The sequence below is a fragment of the Rhinichthys klamathensis genome, unplaced genomic scaffold (genome assembly GCF_029890125.1).
Source record: "Rhinichthys klamathensis goyatoka isolate OS25496 unplaced genomic scaffold, OSU_Roscu_1.1 h1tg000672l_1, whole genome shotgun sequence".
In the NCBI taxonomy this organism is placed as follows: domain Eukaryota; kingdom Metazoa; phylum Chordata; class Actinopteri; order Cypriniformes; family Leuciscidae; genus Rhinichthys; species Rhinichthys klamathensis.
Genome location: NW_026607107.1, coordinates 114,179 through 137,500, shown reverse-complemented (window position 1 = coordinate 137,500; position 23,322 = coordinate 114,179). Strand labels below are relative to the sequence as shown.

General features: G+C 39.6%; 2 protein-coding genes across 7 annotated transcripts in view; one reads left to right on the top strand and one right to left on the bottom strand.

Moving 5' to 3' along the window:
* The window catches only part of cant1b (calcium activated nucleotidase 1b), a 13,293-nt gene extending 10,698 nt beyond the window's left edge, over positions 1–2,595 (top strand). For all 6 annotated transcript variants that reach the window (XM_056241764.1, XM_056241763.1, XM_056241768.1 and 3 more), the window contains one exon: positions 2,191–2,595. In XM_056241764.1, coding sequence (XP_056097739.1) covers positions 2,191–2,561 — 371 coding nt within the window. In that variant the 3' untranslated portion in view covers positions 2,562–2,595. The remainder of the gene's footprint in view (positions 1–2,190) is intronic.
* A 1,933-nt stretch (positions 2,596–4,528) lies between these two features.
* On the bottom strand, positions 4,529–21,318 carry ogal (O-GlcNAcase like). Its single transcript, XM_056241758.1, has 16 exons — positions 21,098–21,318; positions 20,741–20,792; positions 20,553–20,650; positions 19,799–19,929; positions 18,255–18,426; positions 14,701–14,799; positions 13,692–13,970; positions 13,176–13,271; positions 12,648–12,871; positions 11,221–11,395; positions 8,021–8,106; positions 7,838–7,930; positions 7,119–7,189; positions 6,377–6,497; positions 5,698–5,821; positions 4,529–4,850 (listed from the first exon to the last, which is right to left on the bottom strand). Exons 1-16 carry the CDS (start codon positions 21,138–21,140, stop codon positions 4,714–4,716), a joined length of 2,001 nt encoding a protein of 666 aa, XP_056097733.1. The 5' UTR covers positions 21,141–21,318; the 3' UTR covers positions 4,529–4,713.
* Between the last annotated feature and the right edge of the window lie 2,004 nt (positions 21,319–23,322).

The following is a 23,322-nucleotide window of genomic DNA, read 5'->3' as shown; positions in this document are numbered from 1 at the left end:
CACGTGGTGAAGTATCTGGATGCTTCAATAAATTATTTTGTAATATATGACTGTGGTTCTAATGCACAACAAAGCAAATATTTTATCACATACAACTTGATTTCAATATATGAGACATATTCATTTTGTATTGAATGCTATTTATTCCATATCTAGATTATATGAAATATTATTATAATGTAAAGACAACCAACATATAAGTTCGTGTCTGGACAGTGATGTGTGAGAGAGAGAAAAAAATCACAGGACAGATTAATCACTTTTGGAGGCTGGCTTCGTTTATTATCAAAACAAAAATAAATGACAGATTAGGTGGATGCGGGCGAGGGTGAACCTCGCGCCGGGCTGTAGAGCGCGGGCTCGACAGGCATAGACCACTCGAGGCCGAGGGCTTATACGGCCTACGCTGTCCTCGTCAGCGTCCTCACCATTAGGTCCACCAAACCTAGCTCCTGGAGCAAATTGTGAAACTCCTGAAACCCTCCGGAGGTTCTGGTGGACCCGAGTACAGCGACGATGTCCCCTACGCAGCTGTTTCTGCTCTCCAGAGCATATACGAGCGGTGACTCTCTCGAATAATGCTAATGCTAATGCTCGATAAACATCTAAAAAGATGGCCGCCAACGGGTTTCGAAACTTTCGCCTCCGGATTTCGCCTCTGACGCGCGTAAATTTCGCTTCAAACTTTTGTTGTTACGCGCGTCAATTTCGCCATTGACACGCGAATTAACACAAAGTGGTCAAGCAACTAGACGCGGTAGACGCGAATTTGACGCGCTATTCGCGTCCGGTGTGAACGCACAGTCAGACGCTCGAACTTGCCGCGCGAATGAGGCGTATTCGCATCTACCACGGCGCGCTCTACACCTCATTCGCGCCGCAGGAATTTTTTACGCGCGTAACGCGTCTTTGCATTGACTAACGGTACTGATCCACTTTTGCGACACGACTGAAGCGTGGTGTCGCACCCTCTCCACATTTGTAAGTTGATGCGCGTTCCTCAAGTTTACCACTATGGGCGTGGTTTTGACCCAGCGGCCAGTCTAGAACAAAGGCCCCTCGAGAGACTACTTCTATTGGATAGACGCGTCGCGTTTGACGGATTCATTTGCATAAAGCTGGGCATCGGCCAGCTTTTGGACGCGCAGCATTTTTTCAAATGAAGCGCCGCCTTCCCGGGATGCTTTGCGGGCGCGTTAAAGTCGCGTGACGTCACCCATAGGAATAAAGCGGAGCGCGGCGCGACTGAAGTGTTGCACGGACAAGTGGATCAGTACCGTTAGGGCCGTTACATAGTCAACGCGAGCAACATAGTATTGCGTGCATCGGCGCGTCGCGTATCAAAAACTAGGATGACACATTTGGCTACGCATCGACGCATAATGGCGGCCGAAGCGTAGCGATGTGTAGCCTTGCGCACGCGTATGCGTACCGATGCGTTGACTATGTAAGGGCCCTTAACAATTAAATCACTCGCGCCAGACGCTCTATTCTCGTCTGGTGTGAACGCACCATGATGTTTTCTCTGCAGACCTCTACGCCTGCGATGTATTGCCACATTTTGTTTGAAGGTGTGCCTCCTCTAAAAGTGTCCGCCGTCCGGGTGAAACAGTATGCTATTTTTATTTACCCGCCACGGTGGCCGGTAGGTGAAGCGAGTTTACCCGCCACAACACAAAATCACCCGCATTTGGCTGGTGGCGGGTGCTAATTTCCATCCCTGACACACACACACACTGGGTGTGGGTGGAGAAACACAAACTCACTGTGAAGGGACGCTGATGTCCAATATGCTCAATTTCTTAAAAAAAAATTTTAAACCCAACTTTCAAACTATATAAAATAATGATGTAAGCATGTTTATGAAAAATGTATGTACATATATATTTACTGTCATATATATTATTTACTGACTTATATAATATACTATCTTATATATTATATACCTTATATATATTCTTAGTACATATTATATAGTATATAATAAGAATATATATAAGATAGTGTATAATAAGATAATATATACTATCTTATATTACTTACTAACTTATAATATATGTGTGTGTGTGTGTATTTATATATATATATATATAAAAAGAGAGAGAGAGAGAGTATATAATGTTATGTTGTATAGTATCGTAATGTTTATAATGTAATGTGTGTGTTCCGCCGTGTCTTGTGTTGTGTCAGGATATCTGATCCACGAGTCTGGCGTGTGGAGCGAGCGTCTCCAGCGCTGGTTCTTCCTCCCGCGCCGCGCGAGCGCCGAGCGCTACGAGGAGACGGCCGACGAGCGGCGCGGCACGAACCTGATCCTGAGCTGCGCGCGCGACTTCAGCCAGATCTCAGCGGCTCGCGTCGGCGCGCTCCAGCCCACGCTCGGCTTCTCCTCCTTCAGGTTCATCCCAGACACCGACGATCAGATCATACTAGCGCTCAAGTCCCAGGAGGACGCGGGGCGGATCGCTAGCTACATCACCGCCTTCACGCTGGACGGGCGAATCCTGATGCCCGACACCAAGATCGGGGATGTCAAGTATGAAGGTCTGGAGTTCATATAGGCTGCGTTTCACTATACGCACACAATCCCTTCTTTACTCACATCTGACACTGATCGGCATTAGTTGCGCACGTGTAAACGCACAATCATCCGATCTGGTGTGTGTTTCCCGAAAGCATCGCTAGCCAAAGTTGCGTCGCAAGTTCCGTCGTTATCAGGATAGTTAAACGAGTCTGTGTTTCCCCGAACGAACATTTGCAAAGTTGGAACCTGATATAAATATATAATCCACAAATATGACGGTCTGGAGCTCATATAGGCTGCGTTCACACTGGCACGTTTACACCAGGGGTCTTACAAGTTAGTCATACAATTTTTTCTTTCTTTAAGACCATTCATAACTTTTTTAAGTCATAAAAACATAGGTGTATTTTGATACCGAAAAGTAAGAGTGATACCCTGACTAACTGCTAGTCGGTCATAGTTCTTGAGGCGTCATGGCAGTGTTTACGCTCCGGCCACAGGTGTGTTTGTACTGACTGCATTTACACCTGGTCACATAAATGTGTTTTCGCAGAACGGATATAAAATGATCTTCAGTTCTCGCGCTATATGCAGATTTAATGGATTCACGTCACCGGAAGCAACCGATATTGATCATCAGCTCATTTCAAAATAGAACAGCACTGGTAATATCATCTCGTTTCTTTACTTTTAACGAAGATGATTGTGTGTTAAGCGTCCGCGACTTGCTTTCACTTTCATTTGCGATAGTTTGGGCGTTTGCTTGATGAAGAGATGCTCATATCTGGCTGTCATATGTCCTATAACACGCTCTCACACGGCTATATTTTAGCATTGTTGGGAGGAGTAATATGTAGATATGTGGTTTCATCACCCAGACGCGTTTACACTTGTGCGGTCTGGAACGTGCTCAGATCTGATGTGGTTTGAGCGATCGGATTTAAAGCCGTGTTTCGGAGGGCGTTTACACCGGGTCTCTCTCTAACCCTCTCTCTCACACACACACAATTCTCTCTCTCTCTCACCCTCTCTCTGTCTCTCTCTCACACACACACACACACACACACATACTTCTCTCTCTCTCTCAACCTCTCTCTCTCTCTCACACACACACATCTCTCTCTCTCTGGTTAATTTATTTGAATTCATTACAAATATATATATATTACAGCGTTACTTTATTTCACTTCAGAATTCTAGATCTGATCTGTAGATGAATAAGAATTATTTCCGGTCCGTCAGATTTTGCACTGCAAAACATTCATGAGTTACGCCAGCTGTTCTCTCGTCCATGCTGGCAAATAATCATGACCACCCGAAACATGAATTATGTAAATAATCATTTTAATAGCACGGCCATTCAAAACCAGGGCCCAAAAATCATATCATCGATCAGTGTAAACGCAGATATCGGATACCGGTCCCGACTAAAGTGAATGTGAACAGACGGGACAGAAATCAGACGTGGTGTAAAGATGGGATGTGTGCTTTAAGACTCGCAGTGTGAACGCAGTGATCTTCAACACACACTCACGGGACAAACATGTTTATAGCCAGAACACACTGTGCGCTCTCACTACAGAAGCTCAGGGGACTGAAGGGAAACATGCAATATAGAGGACATCTCTGAACACACTCAAGAAATGTGTGCATTCAAAATATTCCAATGAGAATGATTCCAATAATTGTCTTAAAAATGCCTTTTTTTAACTACACAACCTCAAGCTATTTTATTGGTAACATTTTACAATAAGGTCTCATTTGTTAACATTACTTAATGCATTAGCTATATATGCAATATGTATTATTTATTAATCTTTATGGTTAGTAAAATATAATTGTTTATGTTAGTGCATTAATACAACTTTTGAAAGCTTATTGTGAAGTGTTAGTGTTTTATTTGTTGCTTTTTTTATTTTGAGTGTAAGAACTACACTGGACATGTTTAAATGATACGTCTTTGATTTATGGCATTAATTAAAAGATAATGGTGAGACATACATATTAAAATGAATATGCAAATAAAGATTTATTTTTAATTTGAGACAGTTTGATTTCTTCCTGCAGTACAGAACTGATCATAATTTATTACTCATGTTAATGACTTTTATACAGATTTTCAAAACAAGCAAGCAAACAAACACTCATAATAACTCCTAAATGAACGTCCAGATGATTGTGTGATTGCATCAGAGTTTAGTTCCCATCATGACCAGGTTTGGTGGAAGGCCTTCGACTTTAAGCACCTGGAACACATTCAGCGTCTTCAGGAAGTCAAACATTCGTCTGTCGTTGGATCTGAACTCGCTGAAAACACCTTTAGAGCCTGAGAAAACACAAACACACTTTATACTCTGATAACACACACAGAGTATTCACACTATTTACACTGTTTGCAGTCAAACATTCCTCGTGCCAAACGTTTGCGTGTTTTGCGTTGAGAGTGTAACGCTGTTCAGCCATTGGTCGAGTGTGGTTGATTGTGATGTCACTTGTCTCGCTGTAGTGAGTGTGTGATGTTGCTGTTTGAGCGTAAACAACATCTGCACAGTTACGACTCAAAGCTCAGAGCAAAGGGAGAGATTCGCTTTTACAGAAATCACTTTTTAAGGACTACAACAAACGGCTGGCAGGAACTACAATGAGCTTCTTCACCGGTTAGTGACATCACAAACACTAACATTTACATAAGCCCCGCCCCCGGAACACGCTTTATAGATGATCATGACAGAATATGCTAATCAATGACTAGAAGATCGTTAACTCCACATCAGCTGCATAAACTCATCAACTAACCGTTCAGAAATGTCCTGTTGCTTCTACATGTCGTCACTTCTAGAGTCTCTCATCTTTGACTCCGGTTTCAACATAAAAGGCTGAACGTTTTTGAAATGTTTAGTGTGTGTGTGAGGTAATCAGAGCTGCTAACACACACACACTCACACACTAGCTCTTGTAGCTCCGCCCCCTGTGCCGGGAGCAGCAGCTCATTTGCATTTAAAGGGACACACACAAAAATGGTGTTTTTGCTCACCTTCAAAAAGTGACAATTTTAACATGTTATATAAATATCTGTGGGGTATTTGAGCCGAAACTTCACACACACACTCTGGGGACATCAGAGATATTTTACATCTGGTGAAAAGGGCATTATGGGACCGCTTTAAACTCACCGCTGTCTCTCAGCGCTGACAGCACCTGTAGAATCAGACGCTTCGCTGCGGTGTGATCGGGAACTTTCGAGTGGACCTGAAGAGCCATGACTGATGGGTAATCCTGCAGCATCGTCTCTGGATACTGGAGACATGAAAAACACAGAGTTCAAGACATTAAACTGCATCTATTGTGCTCTTCTTCATCTGTCTTCAGTGTGTGATGTTGCTGTGTGATCATGAGAAGCTCCAGTTTTTCTCTATATCAGTGTCAGTGTTCCTGAACTCCTGAAACGCCTCCATTGTAGTCTTGAGTTTCTTCCGGGAACACGTCACAATATTCCTCATTATAATAATTCATACGCAGAATAAAGGGGCGGGGCCTGGTTGAGTTAGTTAGTAGTGTGTTAAACTGGCGGTTATGGAAAGGGGCGGGACATTTCCCAAACACACTCGAAGCGCTCGACCAATCACAACACACTGCTCCAGCCGACCAATCAGAGCACAGTGTGCTTTCAGGAGGAGGGGCTTCATAGAGACAGGAAGTAAACAGAGCGTTACTGACAGACTGGGAAGAGACGAGCCGCAACAATGGAGAATATGAGGAGAATAATCAACATTCAAGTTCTAGAAGAGACTAAATACAACATCAAGACTGTAAAAGGAAACATTATAATCAATCAAGATGTCATTTCCATACCTGAGCTTTAGTCATGGCCGTCTTTGCGTCACTGAGGGCGAACACGTAACCACAAACCCCAGAAGCATCATCTAGTATCAGACTGCAGTTCTGTGTCGGCGTGACGTGACCCTCCACCAGCCTGACGGAGACACACAGCTTTCATTACGCGTTCAGCGACCAAGCGACAAAAAATCTGTATTATGAATTTTTAAGGCCAGACGAGTTATTTGTTGAGGTCAATTTATAAAGAAAGACACGCCTGCGCACATATATATTCAAACCTCATATCTATAGACTAATAGATCACGTGTTTCTCTCACAGGTTTACTTTTTACTTTACTCACAGGTTTACTTGTGTTTACAGAGAGTAAACCTGTAAACACAGGTTTACTCTCTCACAGGTTTACTTTCTCTCACAGGTTTACTTTTTTTTACGCTTGCACCTTGGATCCTGTTTCAGGGTGTGTGTTCTCGAGCTCCATACACTGTTGTGCAAATGAACGGCCAGAACACATTAAAAGTTTTCTGTGAGAGCGGTGTCGTGTAAGTTAATAACTAATGATCTTTGCAACAGAAGTGAATCAATCAGAACTAACTTTATCTGGACTATAACTTTATTCTAGAGCTGCTGTAAAGCCTAAACACTCTCTGTTACTGTAATCTCCTGTTATCACTGTAAAGCTGCTGTGAAACTGCTGTGATATTGTTACAGCGCTGTATAAATGAAGGGACTTGACTAATCTAACTGGCATATCCTCACCGGTCGCCGACCAGCTCGATCTTCTGCTGCGTCTCCGTCTGCATCTCTTTAAAGATCTTCATCACCTCCGGCTGAAGACACAGAAGATGTTGTGAAGAATGTTGATTTCCATTGACGTACATTACCAGTCAAAAGTTTGGAATAATTATGATTTGTAATGTTTTGAAAGTCTCTTCTGCTCACTAAGGCTGCATTTATTTGATCAAAAATACAGTAAAAAGAGTGAAATATTATAATGTAAAATGCGGTGAATGTGAATATATAGTAAAGTGTAATTTATTCCTGTGATCAAAGCTGAAAAGCACAAAAATCTGAAGCAGCACACCTGTTTTCAACACTGATAATAATCATAAATGTTTCTTGATCATCAGATCCTCATATTAGAGTGATTTCTGAAGGATCATGTGACACTGAAGACTGGAGTAATGATGCTGAAAATTCAGCTTTGATCACAGGAATAAATGAAACTTTACTGTGTATTCACATAGAAAACAGCTATTTTGAATTACAATAATTACAATAATATTTCATAATTTTTCTGTATTTTTGATCAAATAAATGCAGCCTTGAGCAGAAGAGACTCTTACAAAAACCTTAAAAATCTTAATTATAAATAAACTGTTTTGTTAACATCATTTTTCAAACAAAAGTCATACAGGTTTGGAATGACATGCAGGTCAGTAAATGAAATGTGTACTGTCCCTTTAAGAGCGTGTCACCTGATCTTTAGGAGTGGAGGGCCGAATGGTGTAAACGCGTGTGGCGGGAGGACTGCGAAACAGATCCCGGTTCCCATGTGACGGCAGCATCCGCTAAACACCACGAGGAACACAAACATCATCAGGACCCGGAGGTGCAGTCACAGGTCAAAGGTCAAAGGTCAGTGTCATACAGAAGCGTACCTGGAATTCTCCAGATAAAGCTCCTCTGAAACCCCACGGCTCGGGATCGTCACTCAAAGCCAGTGCAGGATGAGGTGTTCGGCCTCCTGCAGCAAAACAGCAGCAGACGCTTCGTTACAGCTCATTCAGGACCCGTGTGGGGGAAAGGTACTGCCTTACTTTTTATATTGCGTTCCTCCCAAAAATGTAACTACTTGCGTTACTTAGTTACTTTTTATGAAAAGTAATGCGTTACAATATTGCATTACTCCCAAGAAAAGTAACTACTTGCGTTACTTATTATGAAAAGCAATGCGTTACAATATTGCGTTACTCCCAAAAAAGTAACCACTTGCGTTACTTAGTTACTTTTTATGAAAAGCAATGCGTTACAATATTGCGTTACTCCCCCAAAAAAGTAACCACTTGCGTTACTTAGTAACTTTTTATGAAAAGCAATGCGTTACAATATTGCATTACTCCCCCAAAAAAGTAACCACTTGCGTTACTTAGTAACTTTTTATGAAAAGCAATGCGTTACAATATTGCATTACTCCCAAAAAAGTAACCACTTGCGTTACTTAGTAACTTTTTATGAAAAGCAATGCATTACAATATTGCGTTACTCCCCCAAAAAAGTAACCACTTGCGTTACTTAGTAACTTTTTATGAAAAGCAATGCGTTACAATATTGCATTACTCCCAAAAAAGTAACCACTGGCGTTACTTAGTAACTTTTTATGAAAAGCAATGCGTTACAATATTGCATTACTCCCCCCAAAAAGTAACCACTTGCGTTACTTAGTAACTTTTTATGAAAAGCAATGCGTTACAATATTGCATTACTCCAAAAAAAGTAACCACTTGCGTTACTTAGTAACTTTTTATGAAAAGCAATGCGTTACAATATTGCATTACTCCCCCCAAAAAGTAACCACTTGCGTTACTTAGTAACTTTTTATGAAAAGCAATGCGTTACAATATTGCATTACTCCCAAAAAAGTAACCACTTGCGTTACTTAGTAACTTTTTATGAAAAGCAATGCATTACAATATTGCGTTACTCCCCCAAAAAAGTAACCACTTGCGTTACTTAGTAACTTTTTATGAAAAGCAATGCGTTACAATATTGCGTTACTCCCAAGAAAAGTAACTACTTGCGTTACTTAGTTACTTTTTATGAAAAGCAATGCGTTACAATATTGTTACTCCCAAGAAAAGTAACTACTTGCGTTACTTAGTTACTTTTTATGAAAAGCAATGCGTTACAATATTGTTACTCCCAAGAAAAGTAACTACTTGCGTTACTTAGTTACTTTTTATGAAAAGCAATGCGTTACAATATTGTTACTCCCCAAAAAGTAACTACTTGCGTTACTTAGTAACTTTTTATGAAAAGCAATGCGTTACAATATTGCGTTACTCCCAAGAAAAGTAACTACTTGCGTTACTTAGTAACTTTTTATGAAAAGCAATGCGTTACAATATTGTTACTCCCCAAAAAGTAACTACTTGCGTTACTTAGTTACTTTTTATGAAAAGCAATCGTTACAATATTGTTACTCCCCAAAAAGTAACTACTTGCGTTACTTAGTAACTTTTTATGAAAAGCAATGCGTTACAATATTGCGTTACTCCCAAGAAAAGTAACTACTTGCATTACTTAGTTACTTTTTATGAAAAGCAATGCGTTACAATATTGTTACTCCCCAAAAAGTAACTACTTGCGTTACTTAGTTACTTTTTATGAAAAGCAATGCGTTACAATATTGTTACTCCCCAAAAAGTAACTACTTGCGTTACTTAGTAACTTTTTATGAAAAGCAATGCGTTACAATATTGCGTTACTCCCAAGAAAAGTAACTACTTGCGTTACTTAGTTACTTTTTATGAAAAGCAATGCGTTACAATATTGCGTAACTCCCCAAAAAATTAACTACTTGCGTTACTTAGTTACTTTTTATGAAAAGCAATGCGTTACAATATTGTTACTCCCAAGAAAAGTAACTACTTGCGTTACTTAGTTACTTTTTATGAAAAGCAATGCGTTACAATATTGTTACTCCCCAAAAAGTAACTACTTGCGTTACTTAGTAACTTTTTATGAAAAGCAATGCGTTACAATATTGCGTTACTCCCAAGAAAAGTAACTACTTGCGTTACTTAGTTACTTTTTATGAAAAGCAATGCGTTACAATATTGTTACTCCCCAAAAAGTAACTACTTGCGTTACTTAGTAATTTTTTATGAAAAGCAATGCGTTACAATATTGCGTTACTCCCCAAAAAATTAACTACTTGCGTTACTTAGTAACTTTTTATGAAAAGCAATGCGTTACAATATTGCGTTACTCCCAAGAAAAGTAACTACTTGCGTTACTTAGTTACTTTTTATGAAAAGCAATGCGTTACAATATTGCGTTACTCCCCAAAATATTAACTACTTGCGTTACTTAGTTACTTTTTATGAAAAGCAATGCGTTACAATATTGTTACTCCCAAGAAAAGTAACTACTTGCGTTACTTAGTTACTTTTTATGAAAAGCAATGCGTTACAATATTGTTACTCCCCAAAAAGTAACTACTTGCGTTACTTAGTAACTTTTTATGAAAAGCAATGCGTTACAATATTGCGTTACTCCCAAGAAAAGTAACTACTTGCGTTACTTAGTTACTTTTTATGAAAAGCAATGCGTTACAATATTGTTACTCCCCAAAAAGTAACTACTTGCGTTACTTAGTAACTTTTTATGAAAAGCAATGCGTTACAATATTGCGTTACTCCCCAAAAAGTAACTACTTGCGTTACTTAGTAACTTTTTATGAAAAGCAATGCGTTACAATATTGTGTTACTCCCCCCACAAAGTTGCTACTTACGTTACTTTTTATGAAAAGTCAATAACCATCATGTTTACACACACACACACACACACACACACACACACACACACACACACACACACACACACACACACACACACACACACACAACACATCCTCACTTTATTTCTCTCAACATGAGAATGTGAAAAAGAAACTAGCGTCACTCATTTGAAAAAGTAACTTAGATATTTTGTTGTAAATTTAAAAAGTTTTACGTTACTGTACTAGTTACTTACAAAAGTAATCTGATTACGAAGCTCAAGTTACTTGTAATGAGTTCCACACAACACTGTTCAGGACCGGCGACTGGCACCGATCACACACTCCGTCTCACGTACCCAGTGTTTTGACGTAGGCTTTGGCCATGGTGACGCCGCTCTTGATGTCACAGATGTAATTGTAAAGGTCATAGAGGATGATCCTGTTGGGCACATTGGACAGTCGGTTGAACATCTGGACTACGGCGCCGCACATGTCGTCGAACTTCTCGGCTCTCCGTCGCCATTCTTCACCCTGCAACACATTTACATTTATGCATTTGAAAGACGCTTTCATCCAAAGCAACATTTATTGCATTCTATGTGTACATTTACATAGGACCAATCAGAAAGAAGCAGGGGGCGGGACAACTGTTGCAATCTTAAATACAGAATAGTCACATTTCAAGTCACATTTATTTATATAGCGCTTTTTACAATACAATATAATACATGCTTAAAAAGGTATGTTTTATTTAGCAAGCCTGTAGATCATAGATGGAAAAGACCATTTACAGGCAAAACAGGCAAATTACTGTAACGAAACAAAAAAAATTTGCCTACTAATGAGATTAATTCCAATAATCGGAATTAGTTTTGTTTTATAGCGCCACCGCGCCCTTTTTCACGCGACCACAGACCGAGCCCATACATAGTTTGGTGAAATTATCTCATTCCGTTCTAGAGTTATAGCTGTTTTAGTAAAAGTGGCCACGCCCACTTCAAACGTTTTGGCGTCCCGTTGCGGACATGAATTGAAATTTCAACTTTAAAAAAAATATATTATTGACAATCAGACGCCAGAGACTCTTTCTGCGCTGGTTTGGTTCCGATTGGGAGAAAAACCTAGGACTAGTGTCTTAAAATATCTTGAATGTAACTCGACACCCTTGCCTCGTTTAGTATGCGCGGTTCTATGGATATGCAAATGAGCCCCGCCTCCACTCACTCACTCAGCTCAGAGATCCACTGGTTGACGATCACACGTTGATCTGATTGGTTACAAGGTCGTTTGTGACGTCAGAAACACCAGCGATTTCAAACCGTGTTTTTGAGACTGTCTTTGGTTCACTGCAGTTTTAAGGAGGAAATACTCATACTTCAAACTTTTTGGCTCCCGTCGCAGACATGAATTGAAATTTCAACTTTTTTTTTTATTATTATTGACAATCAGAGAATCTTTCAGCGCTGGTTTGGTTCCGATCGGGTGAAAAACCTAGTACTAGTTTGCAAAAGTCAAAATCCAAAATACTCTAAAATTTCGCCAGGGTGACGAATCAGAGTTCGTCTTGAGCCAAAGATTCAAACGAAACACTTGAGCACGAATGGTTTAGGAGTTATGAAGAGCTATTACGTACTTTTCACCGCTGTAGCGCCACCATCAGGCCGATTCTAACAATTGCAATAGGGTTTCAGTGCTAAACGTTCAAACCCGTAATAAATACAAGCCTGAATGTTAAAAAGAAATGTATGTTGAGACTTCATCATCATCATCATCACACTCGGACCTTCTCGGCCTCGCGGTCGGATCGCAGCCAGTGCAGCTCCTGCAACATGACGAGGGCGGTGGGCCCGTGTTCGTACGGCAGATAGAAGAGCTCCGCTAGCAGCGTCAGGTCCGCTAGCGTCAGCGGCTCCGCCGTGTACAGCGGGTTGTCTTTGGGGCCCGGCTCGTATCCGTCCGTCTGCATCGGCTCCTCTTCGTCTCGTTTAGAGCCGCGAGCGCCAGAGCCTGAACACAATCAGTCACATGTCATCTCAAAATGAAAGAAAACGTTTATTTAGCATTAAAGTCCCCCTTTGGTCAATCATGGTATCCCTTAAAACTCACCAAAATGACAATTTAAACAGTTTTCCTTGATGTCTTAAATTATCTTGAATGTAACTCGACACCCTCGCCTCATTTAATATGCGCGGTTCTATGAATATGCAGATGAGCCCCGCCTCCACTCAGAGATCCACTGGTTGACGATCACACGTTGATCTGATTGGTTACAAGTTAACGATAGCACACATGACGTTCGAGTTGTGTTTACCGTCAGGTTGATCGGCTCGACTGAATTCCACCAGCCAGTCAGTGAGTGCGAGCTGCAAAGCATCATGGGGGTTGTAGTCCGACCCGTCGTCTCCATCTGTGGGGTGATGACATCATTACACGAGGGAAACGCTCTCTTACGTTATTACAAGTTCTTATAGACCAATCTCTTATGTGGGACAAGCATGTTAGTCGGGTGTGAAAGACTTCACCAGAGATAGTATTTTTACAAAGATTGTGGTTTATGTTCCTTTTTTATCAGTCTGTACTATAAAGAGTGATCAGATATGGCGCTGGGTACGGTAATCTTTCTGTAAAATCTAAATCAAAGACAAATATATTGTTCGATCTTGGACTGAAACACTTTATTCAGACTCTGTATGAGCAATGCACATTAAATGAGGCTGAATTGTTTAATGTATCACGAAATGCTGGCTATGGAGTCCATTACAAATTCCCCTTATCAGGGACAATAACGTATATTTCATATATCATATTTCACATGAGTCATCTTTACCCATAGGAACGACTTTCTGCGCGTAGCTGGACTTGCACCATGTGGCCAGAGTGTGAATTGCAACGAAATTGGGCTCGAATTCACAGTTGGGGTTAGTGAGGACGCCCCTGAGCTTGGGGATGAGTTCTGCGGGCCGGTTCTTGAAGGGTCCGAGGAAGAGTCTCTGCGGGTCGTAGTCGTTGGCGTGGATGTTGTCCCAGATGACCGGCGGTCTCCTCAGAACGGCCGACACCTCGTCTATAGACGCCACACTGATGTCCTGCGACACCACCTTCGGCCCTGACACACAAAACACACTTTATGCATTCATTATTATATGATATATATGCATAAAATTAACTATGCATTAAACCTTGCGATGCTTTAGACTTGTTACAGCACTTCTAATTCAGGTCTGATTGCTTCTATTGTTCTCCTTTGGATAAAAGCGTCTGCTAAACGATTAAATGTAATGTAATGCACGTCCGTGTTTGAGATTATATTTCTAACGCCAAGATCATGGGTTCGATTTCCAATCAGTGCATGAACTGATCAAATGTATAACTTGAATGCAAGTTAAATACACAGATTAAAGTGTATTTAACAACGAATCCTGAAAACGGTTTATATAAATATGAAAAATATGAAGCAGGACAACAGGTTTCAACATTGATAATGAACAAAATAGAAAAATATGCATGTATAAAATACTCAGTAACACTTTACAATAAGCTTCATTAGTTAACATGAACTAAGAATGAACAACACTTCTACAGCATTTATTAATCTTAGTTAATATTAATTTCACATTTACTAATACATTATTAAAATCAAAGGTTGTATTAGTTAGCATTAGTTACTGCACTGTGAACTAACATGAACACACAATGAACAGCTGGATTATTATTAACTAACATTAACAAAGATGAATAAATACAGTAACAGATGTATTGCTCATGTTAGTTATTAACTAGTGGACCGTCTTGTAAAGCGTTCCCCAGTGTTCTCTGAGTGAGAGTGATGATGTCACCTGTCCAGAGGACGTCGATGCCAGCGTTGAGCTTCTCTCCGACCGTGGTCAGGTACGCAGACAGCGGGACACTCGGCGAGCAGAACGCAGCGCAGTAATCTGCAATAAACCACTGCAATAACTCACAATAAACCAGAGTTTGCCTTCTGTATTATGATCAACACTGGGAATCATGGAATCATCTGGAAGATATGCTATAGTTCATAATATATCTGTTTTAGAGATTATAGATAGTTGTATCTGAACTGTGGAAAATGTCCATATGTTTGCAGATAGTCTATACAGGTTTGGCCTATAGCATGTGCAACAGCGTTATTTTAGTTTTATTCATATTTTGAATTAGCTTTTATTTTAATATTTTTAGTTTTCGTGTTAATTTAGGTTATTTTTTTGACAGTTGGCTATTTGCTTTTATCATTTTACTCTCTCTCTCTCTCTCTCTCTCTCTCTATATATATATATATATATATATATATATATATTTATTTTTAAGTATTGCTATTTATATTTAATTTATTTTTGTTTTATTATTTATTTCAATAAATTTTTCTATCATTTATTAATATTTTTGCTATTTATGTTTAATTAATTTTGTTTTAATTACTTTTAGTATTTATTTTAATTAATTGTATTAATGTTTTAAAAATTATCTTTATTTTTTATCATTTATTAATATATTATTATTATCATTTACTTATTTATTAAGTTAACTTTATTTATTTTAGTTATAATATTTATTCGTTTCAAGTAACAGGAATGTTAATAGTTTTAGCCTTCGTTTTAGTTAATGATAATAACCCTGATATCTGATAAACTGTATTATAGGGTGTTTATTTTACTTAGGCTTATTTGAGTTTTGAAATTATTATTATACGTGTATGTTTGTATATGTATGTTTAGTATGCAAATTTCCATTATGAGATAAACAAAGTTTTACCTTACTTTAAATTATGTTTTTTTTTTATTGAAATAATATTATAGTATTTTTTTAAGTATTGCTATTTATATTTAATTTATTTTTGTTTTAGTATTTATTTCAATTAATCATTTATTAATATTTTAGCTATTTATGTTTAATTTATTTTTGTAATACCATATATAGTATTATATATTAATAAAATACTTTTATAGTTTTTATTAAGATTTTTAATTAGATTTTCTATTTTCTGTTTTCATTTCTAATTAAGTTAATGTTTTAGTAATTTTGCTGTATTTTTTTTAATGCCTATATAGTTTTTAGAAAATTTTATATTTTATATTTAATTTCTAATTCTAAATTCTAAATTTCTAATTTAGTTTTAGTTATTTTAGTACTTCAACTTAAACTAACCAAAAGTGAGAAACGCAGCCTTGGTTTAGAGTTAGGGTATATAAAGCTTAAATAAAATGTAGTAAAAGTAAATGAAATAAAAGTTTTTGTTTTTATAGTGTATTTTCTGCCAGTTGTGGTTGTACAGTTGTGTGTAGTCGTGGTTGTACAGTTGTGTGTAGTCGTGGTTGTCCAGTTGTGTGTAGTCGTGGTTGTACAGTTGTGTGTAGTCGTGGTTGTCCAGTTGTGTGTAGTCGTGGTTGTCCAGTTGTGTGTAGTCGTGGTTGTCCAGTTGTGTGTAGTCGTGGTTGTCCAGTTGTGTGTAGTCGTGGTTGTCCAGTTGTGTGTAGTCGTGGTTGTACAGTTGTGTGTAGTTGTGGTTGTCCAGTTGTGTTTAGTCGTGTTTTGTACAGTTGTGTGTAGTCGTGGTTGTCCAGTTGTGTGTAGTTGTGGTTGTCCAGTTGTGTGTAGTTGTGGTTGTACAGTTGTGTGTAGTTGTGGTTGTACAGTTGTGTGTAGTTGTGGTTGTCCAGTTGTGTGTAGTTGTGGTTGTACAGTTGTGTGTAGTCGTGGTTGCCAGTTGTGTGTAGTTGTGGTTGTCCAGTTGTGTGTAGTCGTGGTTGTACAGTTGTGTGTAGTCGTGGTTGTACAGTTGTGTGGTTGTACAGTTGTGTGTAGTTGTGGTTGTACAGTTGTGTGTAGTTGTGGTTGTCCAGTTGTGTGTAGTTATGGTTGTACAGTTGTGTGTAGTCGTGGTTGTACAGTTGTGTGTAGTCGTGGTTGTACAGTTGTGTGTAGTTGTGGTTGTACAGTTGTGTGTAGTTGTGGTTGTACAGTTGTGTGTAGTTGTGGTTGTACAGTTGTGTGTAGTTGTGGTTGTACAGTTGTGTGTAGTTGTGTGTAGTTGTGGTTGTACAGTTTTGTGGTTGTCCAGTTGTGTGTAGTTGTGGTTGTCCAGTTGTGTGTAGATGTGGTTGTCAAGTTGTGTGTAGTTGTGGTTGTGTAGTTGTGTGTAGTTGTGGTTGTCCAGTTGTGTGTAGTTGTGGTTGTACACTTGTGTGTAGTTGTGGTTGTGTAGTTGTGGTTGTACAGTTGTGTGAAGTTACAGTTGTGTGAAGTTGTGGTTGTACAGTTGTGTGAAGTTGTGGTTGTACAGTTTTGTGGTTGTCCAGTTGTGTGTAGTTGTGGTTGTCCAGTTGTGTGTAGATGTGGTTGTCAAGTTGTGTGTAGTTGTGGTTGTGTAGTTGTGTGTAGTTGTGGTTGTCCAGTTGTGTGTAGTCGTGGTTGTACAGGTGTGTGAAGTTGTGGTTGTGTAGTTGTGTGTAGTTGTGGTTGTACAGTTGTGTGTAGTTGTGGTTGTACAGTTGTAGTTGTGGTTGTACAGTTGTGTGTAGTTGTGGTTGTACAGTTGTGTGTAGTTGTGTGTAGTCGTGGTTGTACAGTTGTGTGTAGTCGTGGTTGTACAGTTGTGTGGTTGTACAGTTGTGTGTAGTTGTGGTTGTCCAGTTGTGTGTAGTTGTGGTTGTACAGTTGTGTGTAGTTGTGGTTGTCCAGTTGTGTGTAGTTGTGGTTGTACAGTTGTGTGTAGTTGTGGTTGTACAGTTGTGTGTAGTCGTGGTTGTCCAGTTGTGTGTAGATGTGGTTGTCAAGTTGTGTGTAGTTGTGGTTGTGTAGTTGTGTGTAGTTGTGGTTGTCCAGTTGTGTGTAGTCGTGGTTGTACAGGTGTGTGAAGTTGTGGTTGTGTAGTTGTGTGTAGTTGTGGTTGTACAGTTGTGTGTAGTTGTGGTTGTACAGTTGTAGTTGTGGTTGTACAGTTGTGTGTAGTTATGGTTGTACAGTTGTGTGTAGTTGTGGTTGTACAGTTTTGTGGTTGTCCAGTTGTGTGTAGTTGTGGTTGTCCAGTTGTGTGTAGATGTGGTTGTCAAGTTGTGTGTAGTTGTGGTTGTGTAGTTGTGTGTAGTTGTGGTTGTACAGTTGTGTGTAGTTGTGGTTGTACAGTTGTGTGTAGTTGTGTGTAGTTGTGGTTGTACAGTTTTGTGGTTGTCCAGTTGTGTGTAGTTGTGGTTGTCCAGTTGTGTGTAGATGTGGTTGTCAAGTTGTGTGTAGTTGTGGTTGTGTAGTTGTGTGTAGTTGTGGTTGTACAGTTGTGTGTAGTTGTGGTTGTACAGTTGTGTGTAGTTGTGGTTGTACAGTTGTGTGTAGTTGTGGTTGTACAGTTGTGTGTAGTTGTGTAGTAGCTGTGTACCGGTGGGGCAGAAGAGGAAGGTGTGCGGCTGGTCCAGGTGCAGGAACACCTCGTTGCTCACGGACACCTGCGCCTCAGCGAACGAGCTGAACGCCTCTTTATCAGAAGAACACATTTCAGACTCTATGTCGTCGAACAGCAGCGCGAACGACCGGCAGCCGAACTCGCACACCTGACCGAGACAAACACAAGTACATTACTAACACAAATAAAATAATTGTTAATTAAAGTGCCCTGAAATTGAGATGGTCCTCACTGCAGAACATGAAATCCAGGGGGAGGAGTTGGATCCAGATCCAACTCCTCCCACCTTACATATACCTAAACCTACCCATCTCCGCCCCCTGATCCCTAACCCCACCCCTAATCCTACCCATCTCCGCCCCCTGATCCCTAACCCCACCCCTAATCCTACCCATCTCCGCCCCCTGATCCCTAACCCCACCCCTAAACCTACCCATCTCCGCCCCCTGATCCCTAACCCCACCCCTAATCCTACCCATCTCCGCCCCCTGATCCCTAACCCCACCCCTAATCCTACCCATCTCCGCCCCCTGATCCCTAACCCCACCCCTAATCCTACCCATCTCCGCCCCCTGATCCCTAACCCTACCCCTAAACCTACCCATCTCCGCCCCCTGATCCCTAACCCCACCCCTAATCCTACCCATCTCCGCCCCCTGATCCCTAACCCTACCCCTAAACCTACCCATCTCCGCCCCCTGATCCCTAACCCCACCCCTAAACCTACGCATCTCCGCCCCCTGATCCCTAACCCCACCCCTAATCCTACCCATATCCGCCCCCTGATCCCTAACCCCACCCCTAAACCTACCCATCTCCGCCCCCTGATCCCTAACCCCACCCCTAATCCTACCCATCTCCGCCCCCTGATCCCTAACCCCACCCCTAAACCTACCTATCTCCGCCCCCTGATCCCTAACCCCACCCCTAATCCTACCCATCTCCGCCCCCTGATCCCTAACCCCACCCCTAATCCTACCCATCTCCACCCCTTAGATCTGGATCCAACTCCGCCCCCTGGATCTCGTGTACTGCAATGAGGTGCTACTGCTGAAATTCGAGTCGTCAGTAATTCAGTCTCACTTCCTGCTGATCCTGTAGGTTTGTAGCTAATTAGCATAATGCCAGCCTGTGGTGTTGATTGGCTGAGCAGCGTCTCTTAGCCCCGCCCTCAAACACTAGTGTATCTGAGACTGGAAGAGTTCGGCTCGTGTTGTTCGTGTCGAGGAGACGCTGTTTCCTGAGATTGAGACGGTGAAACCCACGCCATCGTTACTGTTCGCATCACTCTGATCAAGAGCTGCGAGTCAGATATGATAATGAGCGTTCTGACCAATCACAGCAGAGCAGCTCTCAGAGAGGCGGGGCTTAGAGAGACTGAGTCCTCGATGGAAGCGTTTCAGACACTGAGAGGCAGAGCTGAAGCTGCAGTGGAGATTATGAGGACATTACAGTGTGTTTGACCTCTGATGAATGCGAACCTGTCGAAGGAGACTTTAAATATGAACTGATGTTTGCACCTGTCTCAGTTTCCTCTTGAGCGCCGCCACTTCTTTAGGGTTTGAGAAGGTGATGTCCAGCCCGGGTGATAAAGCGTAGATGAACTCGACGTTATGCTCTTTAGCAGCAGAGATCAGCGTCATGAGTTGATCTGTAAAACACAATCAACGAGTTCATCTTCAGATACGGTGTCCTGATACAGTCCCGCCCGTTTGCTTGACAGGGTTGATAACTGAAGCCGCTTTGAATGAAATCGTAGATTCAGTGTCATCACTTTCCTGCTGTGTACTTTTTTTTCAGCATTGTGACCAATTTGTAGATTGTACACACTAAATTTATTTTTTATATTTGTTCGAATTAAAAAAAAAAAAAAGTAAAGAAATTGTTCAAATTTGTTTTGGGACATTTTTGTTGTTTTTTTTAATAAAAAAATTTTTTTTGTTAGAATTATTTTTTTTAATTGTCAATTTCCCATTCATTTCCTACGGTCGGTCATTTTTGACCGAAGACGACAAGTGTGACTTTTTTTTGCAACCACTTATTCTGCTCAGATCATGCCCTCAATTTGTGTCTGTGTTCACATTCAAAATGTCATTAAAGTCCCCAAGTTTCACACCCTTCCGATGAAGCTGTGATTTAGAAAAAATTAAAACAGTGATTTAAACTTAAAAATGGCACTTTATGACAAAAAGGTTGCCGACCCCTGGCGTAGACGATGTAAATGCACAGAATGCACATATTTTACTCATTGCAAAGCTTGAGTTTGGCTGTCACCTGCTTCCTCCAGGGAATACAGATCTCTCCAGTACATCCTATGCTTGTAATCATCTTTCGGAGCGTATAGATACGCGTTCAAGCCCCATTTCTGCTCCCTGGGAAGACAATAAGATATACGCATGCACACAGGTGAGATAAATGAACTGATAACACATGATGACATCTGATAACGCTGGGTTATTCACCTCCTGAAGAGCTCTTTTCTCTGGCTCATAGTCCACGGCCTCCCATAAAACCCTGCAATACACAAAGGTCACATGATCACAGACACGCCTCAATAAAACATCAATCAAAATTACAACAAGAATACACTAAATTCTAAAGAAATGCAACAGCAATGCAGTTTTAACTAATTATATTATTATAATTATATTAAACTATAAATGTTTTTTATAATGTATTTCTTTATATGTCCTACATTATTATTATACATTCTGTGTATTATTAGTAGTATTCCAGTACATTTTTTAAAATACATTTCGCAGATTAAAAGCTTAAGCTTAACAAAAATGATTTATATCATCAAGTTATTAGTGGCTCACCCTCGACCACTCCACTCAGGAAGATCCTGTTTTTCTTGGACATGATTCCTGGTTTCAGCAGATCGATATAAGCTGATCAATCAGATGTGACCAGCTCTGTTTGTGCTCTGTGATGGTTCTGAACTCGCTCGACGATCTTTCTGGATCTGCTGACACACACTCAGCTGTTTGGTTTGATGTTTATGTTTATAAACTCTCCGCTTCCTTATTGTACGCGTGGTCACACGTTCGCGCATGCGCGGTTCCTCAGCTGTCAAATAAACCCCGCCCACATGTGCACAGCCCCGCCCCCCCCCCCCCGCTTTCTGCCCAACTCTACCAGTTTTTCAACGGCTCTGAACTCTACAGCAGTTTAAGGTATTCCACACAAATAAACGATAAATATGTTGATAAAAACTATAGGGGATCAAGATATATGAAATATTTGCTTTTAGAAATACTTGGAAATGGCAAATTGAAGTAAAAATAAAGGTGAATTTAAATCATTCACCTGCTTTAGTTTGACTGGATGTTCGTTTTCCTCAAGCGCCTCACAAACTTATACAATGAAAAACTGACCATTTGTTTAGAAAACATATGTATTCTTCTTTATTTTCATAGAATGTTCCAAACTAAACATATTTTCTTGTGAATATTGTTTTAATTGGTAATTAATTTACAGGTTTTTCCAGCACTTGACATCAATTTAGCGGGAAAACAGGACAAACGTAAGTAAGTTGATATTTTATGAATTCTGTTGTTTAGTGTTATTGTTTTCTTCAATTTGCCTAAATCTGGTAATGTTTGATAAAATCATCTGTTCAAATACTGCAGGACCTTTATCTTAATTTTCTCTTCAAGACTTTTTGATGATTTTTAATGGATGTATGAAGTCAGTTCTCCTCAAACACACGTAGAGCCCAGTATTAATAAATAAAATAATTGTAAATAATTATTAATAAAAAAGTTATAGTGATTTCAATGCATAACTTCAAATTAAACTAGTCTTTAAAAAAATGTATTTCTATTTTTTTTAGCATGTTGAACATTTTCTAGTTTGTTTCTGTATTTTAGATTCGTTATAGTTGTCATGCCTGTGGTAAAACATACTTGTACAATTACCTTAACTAGTATAATTCATTTACCCCCTTCACTGTCATCGTTTGGCGCTTTTTTTAATGCCTTTTTTTCTATCACATATTTTAGTAATCATCATAATTATCATTCGAAAGCTTAAAAACTAAAGTTTTGAAATCGGACATTGCTTTAAATCTTTTATCAGGCTGAATTTTTTTCAAATTTTGACAAAAACACATCATCGGAAAGGTCTGAGACTCAAGGTTCCATATTTGATGACTGTTCTGTCATAGAAGTAATATCGTGACAGAAATGTATTAATTCGTCAGAGGAGAACGCATAAAAAAATGAACCCGGTGGCTATTTTTGGTATAGCACCTAAAAAAAACCTCACAGGAATCTCCAATTTTGATATCAATTTCAAATTTGGAACACAACTTGTTTAGACATTTGGCTTTGATTTTAGAAGTTTTAGAGTAAAAATTATTTTATAAAATACATATTTTGTGTTAAAATAAAAAATGTTTAGTAGTACATTTGTTTTACAGTAAACTTAAAACTTATTTATTTTAATTTGCTTTCACTTCAGCAATAATCTGTCAGCAATAAAGTGTCTTTAAAAAGAGACCAACTTTAGATCTTTATTCCAAAGAATTCATGAATTACAACCATTTAAGTTTGGATGATGCATTTTCACGTCTATGGCCAAAACGGCAGTAAAGGGGTTAATTTCCCAGCAGTCAAGCGTCATTGTTATCTAGTGGTATTTTTAAGTGGGTTGTAAAAGTTTTACATACATTGTATAAAAGTTCTGAATTTAGTGTAACAGAAGAGAGGTCAGACTTTATTAGTACATAAACTTTTTTTATTTAGTTATAGCTTCATCATTCCAACTGAGAAAGATGGGAAAACATTTTTGGTATCACTTAAAAAAAACATCAGACTATATATAGAAGACAAACCATTCACCATTGACCTTTCGTAATGATGATTTCATCCTTTAATGCATTGCATTCTTATGTACAAAATTCATAAACAACAATACTTCCACAGAAGGTTTTAACTGTCAAGTAAGAAAGTCAGTTTAGTGAAGTGCAAATGACTCTTCTGAAAAATAACTTGAGTAAATCTCTATAAACATCATCTGTACGGCATTGACTCCTAATGTA